We start from the raw sequence: 8,600 nt of genomic DNA on the forward strand, positions 1-8,600 counted from the left end.
TCTGGCCATTAAGCCCTCTTTGAAAAATATGGAGTAGAATTTTGGATTAAAATATGGGCTTAATGGCCGGGACCTACGGTATATATTAGTTGTGACTGAAACCTAAATTATCCTGAACAAAAATAAAAGCAACATTGGGAAAACTAGGCTTAATGTACATCATTTTCTGACATTGTGTAATTTCTACCTTTATAATATTGATACCAAATTTTTTTGGATATGAACTCAGGTCACATATTAAATCTTAGAAACTTTCCATAAAGGCATAAAGCATGAAAGATTGGGGGTTTCAGAGCCACCTTAGCTCCTCCAGATTCTCTGTACTGCATTATAAACATATTTTAAGGCATGTGGATTTTATTAACCCTATGTGTATAGGTGGAGTCAAAATGCGTGTCACAAATTTTCATAGTTTTCAAAATGTAATCAAATTACTTTATTATCCATAAACTTGAAAACAAAACCCAATGAATGAAATTTTTATATAAGGTTTAATTTCTTAAGTTTAAAAGAAATATTTAAAAAAATTGCCCAATACTCACTTTTATGTGCCACATGACATGTTTGACTTGTAAATTGTTCAGTTTACTTTTTTATTTCTACTATACAATGTCAACAGTGCTTAACTAAATAAAAACTCAAATTTTACATACTAACAAGATAGAATACAAAATAAAAACTTCCCAGCTTCTTGATTTGCCAAGTAATCAATATATTTAGCAAACTTACCAGAGAAGACCCTCACATCTTTTCATTCTTTGAAGTCACTTATATACTCACAACTACCTCTCTTAAGTATAGCAAACAGAAAGAGCAGATTCTGCACAACGTAAATCTAATGAATGCTTATCAATTGTACGGGAAGAAAGCCGAAATTCTTTAAGAAATGTTGAAGTGTTTATTAAAATTGTTGGTTGAAACAGAAATTAATTTTTTAAACCTATTTATACCTTAGTTAGAAAGCCAAATAAATTAAACTAGTTTTGTTGTTTTCTATTCTGGTGAATGATGAATTTGTTTTTGTTTTTCAAAATACATATTTAAAATTTACAAAAATTAATTTATGTTTGCCTCAGTTTCAAAAAATCAACAAGGCGTAGCATTACAATTAACAACCACATCATCACAAGGGCAAGTAGGTATTGTAACATTCTAAGTACTAAAATCATGGTTTATATATATATTTTTTTATTTATCATTATATGTTTCAACAAAACTAACTGCAATTTAAGCATTTATATGCAAACAATAGCAATATATATATATATACCTATGTAATATATATAAATTGAAACATCATTGTATTTGACAAAATACTGGTATACTAAGTTACAGATTTGTATTTCATAGGCCAATTTTACTATATAATTATAAATTTGTCTACTCAACATATTATTCTTCTATTCATCTTCAAAGTGTGCATTTCACAACTTTATTATAAACATATGACAGTAAACTTAGCATCAAAACATTGTATATAATTCAAATTTTAATATTATATAAGTTTAAATTTTTAATTTCAAAAGGAAATATTTAATATCTCAATCTTTGTATCTCTGTATCACATGATGCATCTGTGTGCCAAATTGCCCATTTCAGATTTTTTTCTTCTATTCCTTGATCTTCCGAGTTTGCCACAAACTATTTATATTATAGATATTGCATAGCCATAATGTAAATTTTCCTCCAAGGTTATTGCTTTGCTGAGATATAACTCAGGTTTGCTGAAAACAACTTAATGGTTCATGCTGCGATTTACTGTTTTATTGTCCATGGGGCTTTACTGCTCCTTATGGCAAAATAAAAACAAAGCAGAAAACATGTTTAACTTTTTTTTCACATGGGCTTGGTTGAAATGACCAAATTTGTAATCATTTTGTACTCGTTATAGTTCCTATACTGTAACTTCACAAAATTTGGCAGATTTTCAGTTCACATTACAAGACTTTTGTGTACAAAAAATTATAATTTTTAATAAAGATTTGGCTGTGAATATATGGAGTACATTTATTCATTTGAAAAATTTTCAAATTCCATTTGTGTAATCTCTGAAATCTAAGTAATTATAAAACTTTATTTCTTAGTAAAACTTTACATTTTATTTGTTATTTTCTCTACCCTAACTGTATAAACAAGTTTGGTCAATTTGACAAACCTTGTAACCACTAAAATAGAATTTGAAATAAACCTAAATAACCCTTCTTTTCTTTTTAGAATGACTTCAAATTGTAAAGTGAAACTACATTAGTTTATCCTAAATAGTTTTAAACTTGTAACAGTATTCATCTGTTTATACTTTAATTTTATTGTTTTATTGCCCTTTGAACCATGTCTAAATTAATATTTCCACCATAAAATTTGTAAATTGTTGGTGAATGTGGAGCTCATCAAACTACATAATGTACAGGATGCTTGTGAGCTACTTGCAAGGGTACCTCATGAAAATGTTTTATTATTGTTATTTGTTATTTTGCCTAATCTAGCCTAAAAAGTTTCTATTTTTTTCATTTTAGTTACTTTTATAATAAAAAATAGAGAATACCTATGAAAAAGTACTTACCTGGGTCTACTTTGTTTTTGCTGTTGACTGTTGATCATACTTAACCCTACTTTTTTACACTAATGGTACTATTGCACTAAATAATTTTGTATTTAATTAAATAATGCATGAAAGATCACAGAATAATCACCTGCAAAGAGCTGATAATGTTCCATAACCATCACAATTTTTCTGGCTTTCTAACTGTGCAACAAAAGTTTATAAAATTTCAGCTAAGCTTGTCTATGTGTTTTCCATTTGAATAAAATTTGACCTTGAAGCAAAATAGACAGTTCTCTGTATAGAGATCAGTGTGATGTGATACATCATTTGATAAATTAAAACCTTGGCTTTCTATTGGTTATAAAAAATACAGTATTAAACATCAGAGAGAACTACTAGCAATTTCTGAAAGAGAGGATGTGACAGGTTGGCATGACAAGTGGGGTGTGATTTTCTATTTTACGGCTCTTTAACCAATTAAGATTGAAGGCTATAAAAATTGTGCTTTGCTTGAGCAATGATGACATTATAACGAGTAATTTACATTAAATTTCATACTTCTTGGAGGGGTGGTGAATAAATTAGAGAAGAGTGGATACCTAGAAAACAAATGTCACAATTCTCAACACTAAGGGAAAGTGACAATTTTTTTTTATTATTGTCTTTTAAAATGACGAACTTAAAACTTATATAATGTTAATATTTGGATAATTAGCTACATTTTCATGCCAAGTTTATTTATATACCATGATGAGAAAGTAATTTAATTAAGTTTTAAATGTAACTCACTAAAACCTCCTGACATGTGCACAAAATTATGCCCATTCTGAGAGTTAATACAAGAATAAAGGTTTAAACTGTTAATATAAGTAATTTGTAACTTCACAATCAAAACTAGAAGGAAAAACTGTGTTTCTCAACTTATTTCATGATTTTCAACCATTGTTTCATTATACTTAGATGATGTCTCTAAAGAAACAGGAATCAAGTGTGCTGTTGTTGTAGAGAAATTTAGATATAAAATAAAATAAAACTTTTGATATTCATTTAACAGGTTCCATAGGTTATGAAAATGCAATATAAAAACTAGAAAATGAGAACAAGAATTTCTGTTGCTATCATGAAATTCATCTTACACACAACAAAGTCTTGGATGCATATTTAGTAGAAATACTCTATAAAAAAAATCTGATTTTTGTGTACTACAAACTTTTCACATTTACTATAAGATTGCCAAATTTCACTAAGATACACTAAGTAAATTTGGAATTAATGTAACCCTTAATTCTTCAGTAAAAGCTAGGCCTAATGGATGGAGCCTGTGTGATAAGGGTTAAGGGGCCTTTAATGTTAATAACAATACCTTTCAAATGTCTGTGCATACCTTCATTGATGTTGCTTCCATCCACTTTTTTTAGGGGAAGGCAATTAAAAATTCATTAATGTTAACTTCTGATCAGAGAAAGCTACTTACTTAGATCAAAACTAAAATATAAACATGGTAGTGACAACAGGTAATGTAATATATATTTCTTACCTTCTTACATATAAATATTAAAATGCATTGTTTCATCAAATTAGTACCCTTGCTGTTAACAGAAATACTGGCCAAAAAACCATATCTCATGAAGTTCAGCAAACTTATGAGATTCAAGTTAGTCCTAAATACGTATATTAACCTAAGCATGTAAAACAATAATAGGTTATACTGTACCTAGGGAACACACAAACATTTGCTGTTTGCTTAAAGAATTGTCATAGATGTAATTTTATTTGAAAAACATAACATCAGTATAACTGAACCTTCCCAAACTCTCTCTAACAATATCTTGTGACCAATGCAAACCCATTAAAGAGCTGCATCAGTTTAATTATAAAGGAATGTGGCATCTGAGATAAATTACTAAGGTACATATGTTACTGTTGAAGTAGCAGAACATTACCAAGATTACAGCTAAAGACTAATGTCTAGGAAGATAGAAAATAACAAATAAGAAAATAAATGAATCCCTAATTCATACAATAAATAGCTATAATATTGGCTCTGCAAAGGAAAATACAATAATGTTAAATATAATACAAAGAAAACAATATGTTAAACACAGTATGGGGTGTATCAATACAACTAATCTCCATCACTAAACAAAACATATGGAGCAGGCAACAAGATGCAATAAATAAAGTTTGATCTTCTGAAAAAGCAGAAAAGCAAACATAATAAACAACAAGAAAGTTCAATAATATTAATAAGACTTAGAAAGAAAAGATACAACAATTGTAAACATGGTAAAGAAATTATTAGTAAAAAACTAATGATGAAATATCACTGTACAAATGAAACTACTGTATATAGCTTAAACTAATGGGAAGTAATACCAAGGATGGTCAACACACTAATGCAGTTCACTATAACACTAAATATTTTCCACAAAATTCAAGTAAAGATGTAAAAGTTTCTAAGAGGTCTTAGGAAGTCATGATATTCTGTAAAACTTCTAAACTCATAACAACAATACAGTTGAATTTACCACTTAATGGAATGACTTTTGTGTTTAAAATGTAGGAGAAACGTCATTTGTGAAAAATGAGAGCGAGTTTATGAGGCTTTTTCAGATGTCTTGTGGCAAAGAGCAAATTCTTTTCATCTCATAAGCTATTAGCAGTAAACAATGTAACATAATTTATTTGAATTTCATAAATATTTCAAAAGTACAGATACAGAATAACTTTTACATGATTATGTTTAAGTTGTATTTTCAATAGAGAAAAATGTAATTCATTATTTAATTTTTGTAGTGCATAAAATAGTGTATAAAAGATATTTTAATACTAGTAATAAACAACCTTATAACACCAAATTTGTTATTTACCTTTAGTGGGACACTCAACATTTTGTTTTACAGCTTCTTCAGAAGTGTTCTACTAAAACACAAAATGTAACTAACAGTAAAAAGCTTCAATTGGTTTAAATTATAAGTTTAAATCAAATCTATAATGTGCATTTCTATAGCATGCAGTTGATATATTAAGTAGTAAAGCTTATTGTTGAATTTATCATTTTCATGTTAGAGATGTGATGTGCATCATAGTCCTTGAAAATTTGATTGATGTAAAAGGTGAATATTTGTTGCTCTAAAGGAATGATTTTAGTTCAGAACATGTAGTGTTTTTTACACTAAAATTGTGACTGATTCTTTTTAACCCTCTCACTACCAACTTAGTGAATTACACTGATTTCATGATCCCAGAGTGACCATCAATTTCAATATTATATGTTTAATACATTTTGTGTATATTCATGAAATTTTTAAATTTCTATTTTTTGGGGAAAAATCCATTTTTTTACTAAACATTTGTCCATGAATATATATATATATCCAGTTAGTGTACTGATTGCTCCAAGTGCAAAGTGACTTTCATGTTACGATAAAAATACTTTTCTTCATCTGACAATTTTCAAAATTTAATTTTTGTAATCTCTAAGACCTCCTAAATAAATATCAAATGTTTCTTTTTATCAGAAAACCTATATTTTATGTTATTTTCTCTATCCTAGCTCTTCACAAGGTCAGTTGATTTGACTGACCTTGTAAATAACATAAACAAATTTGGAAATAAATTTAAATTCCCCCTTTTTCTTTATAGAATGACTGCAAATTGTAACAGAAAACTACAATTGTTTATCCTAAATAGCTTAAAGCTTTTAACAGTATACACCTGTTTATGCTTAATCTTATTGTTATATTACCTCTTAAATTATGTCTAACTAAGTTGTAAATCACTCAGCAAATGTGCAGCTCACGTTACTGTATCGAATTACATACCATACAAGCTGCTTGCAAGCACACCTCATGAAGAAATTTTATTATTATTATTATTACTATTTTTCATTATATTATCTAATCTAACCTTATTAACTCTAATAAGTTTCTAATTTTGACATTTTAGTTGCTTTTATAGCAATAAATAAAGAATACACATGAAAAACAAGAAATGTAATACTTACCTTGGTCTTCTTTTCTTTTTTCGCTGTCAATTGTAAATGAAACTTAAGTCTACTTTTTATACTAATGGTACTAGCACACTAAATAATTTTTTATTGAATTAAATAATGAACCTAATAACACAGAATACTAACAATAAAAACAAACAATGTTCTTTAAATATCATAATTTTTTTGGCTTTCTAACTATGCATTAAGAGTCTTTAAATATTCAGCTAAGTTTGTCTATGTGATTACTGTGAGAAAAATGTTTGAAGGAATGATGAAACAGACAATACCTTATACAAAAAAAAACAAAAAAAACATAATATAATATGTAAATTAATAGACTAAAATTTTGGCTTTCTAACATAGTATAAAATGTCAGAAAGAACTATTGGCAGTTTGTGAGAGAGAGGATGTGACATGTGGGCATGGCAAATGGGTCTGATTTTCTAGTTTATGGCTTCATGAACAATACAGATTGAGGGCCACAAAAAGTATGTTTTGCCAGTAATTTACATTAAATTCCATACTTCTCAGAGGGGTGGTAAATAAATTAAAAAGGGGGAAGACATAGAAAGCAAGTGTCACAATTCTCATACTAGGAGAGATTGAGGATTTTTTTTAATTTTTCATTGTAAAATTAAAAACTTGAAACCTATATAATAATAATATCTGTTTTGTTATCTATGTTTTGATGCTAATTTCATTAGTATGCAATAACACTAATGTATTTTAATTAAATTTTCAATGTAACTCTGTAAAAAGTTGCAGCATGCATACTTTAACCTGTAGTGAGAGGGTTAAAAAACATCAGAAGTAAGCCATCATGTGAAATTATAAGTGGTACTTTAACTAAAAAGAGTTGGAATGTCTGCAGTTTCTGTAACAAAATCAGTCTTACCTGTACCATCAGGGGTTCTGAAATCTTTTCCAAATACTTGTACTTCATGACGTCGTCCAACAGCAACCTGAGAGATATATGGCATCAGATTGTTAGGAATTCCTTGTGGGTCTTCACCAATTTGGCCAGAATCATGTGCCCCAACTGGATTAAAATATCTCAGAAGAATAATGTTCCATCTCTAATAAAGGCAAAAAAGAAGAAGAAAAAAAAGTATTTTTGAATAAAATATTTTACCAACTTTTTGCTCTAGGACTTCATACACGAAGCATTGTTGGAGGAGTCATATCGGGGCATAAGACTGAAATTTCACAACAAAAGTTTTTTTGATATACAGTCTCAATCTCATCGTTTTTTTTCCCAGCAAGATTTAGAAAATAAATGCCAGTATTCCAAATGTAAAGTTTTACAATACTTTACATCATTTGCCATTTCATATTTAAATTTCAAAACTTTCCTAAGTTAGGCCCCCATCAGTAGGAGGGGTAAGATCACCCTGTGCTACACTCCAATTTACACCAAGCTATGCTCTGGATACCTTACAGCAGAATATATATCTTACACCCTTCTGTAACTAGAATAGAATGTCTTTCGTCAGGTATATTTACAAATATTTAGATGATATCTTTCTTAAAAGTCTTTGTAAGCCTAATGTAAATAAACCTGAACTTGCTTGACATATTATCTAAAGCCAATATAACATAACACAACAGTCATTTAAGAAAGCTTGTACTCACATACCCAGGTTTCTGTGTTCTATATTTATCTTCCATAGGGCATGGGTCATACCCAAGAAAAAGGGTGGTGAAGAGGATTATGGAATACTCTGCTAATACCCTTATCTGACTGAAAGTGTGATATTAACACAATTAATTCTCTTTGTTTTATGCAGATGTGCATTACCTGCCTCTTAACAGCCAATAATGAAGTTGCACATTGAAGTCAACCAGTCAAATACTCATAGCTAAAAATACATAAAACAATTTATGTAATAAACCACAATTTTATCTTTTGTTTTATTTGAGCATTTGGCTTTTCTATGTTGTCATTATTAATTTCCTTCTCTGCACTACATTTGATCTCAAACCTTCTATACTTACATACTTAATATTGTTGCGTCAGCGAGATCACGTGACTATTCTCACGCCCTCTGCTTTCTAGAACTATCC

The 8,600-nt window shown here is 28.9% G+C and overlaps 1 protein-coding gene across 7 annotated transcripts in view; it reads right to left on the reverse strand.

The window, feature by feature from the left end:
• Nucleotides 1-8,600, reverse strand: part of LOC106468886 (UDP-glucose 4-epimerase-like) — a 111,529-nt gene that overhangs the window by 42,365 nt on the left and 60,564 nt on the right. For 6 of the 7 annotated variants that reach the window (XR_002612745.1, XR_002612746.1, XR_002612748.1 and 3 more), the window contains exon 6: nucleotides 7,432-7,612. Coding sequence is in view for 3 of the 7 variants with exons in the window: in XM_013929334.2 (XP_013784788.2) it covers nucleotides 7,432-7,612 (181 nt within the window). In the remaining 4 variants the exon portion in view is untranslated. Of the gene's footprint in view, nucleotides 1-6,548; nucleotides 6,572-7,431; nucleotides 7,613-8,600 lie in introns of all 7 variants that reach the window. The other variant, XR_002612747.1, reaches the window with a different exon arrangement.

This window comes from Limulus polyphemus, unplaced genomic scaffold (genome assembly GCF_000517525.1).
Source record: "Limulus polyphemus unplaced genomic scaffold, Limulus_polyphemus-2.1.2 Scaffold3204, whole genome shotgun sequence".
Classification (NCBI taxonomy): domain Eukaryota; kingdom Metazoa; phylum Arthropoda; class Merostomata; order Xiphosura; family Limulidae; genus Limulus; species Limulus polyphemus.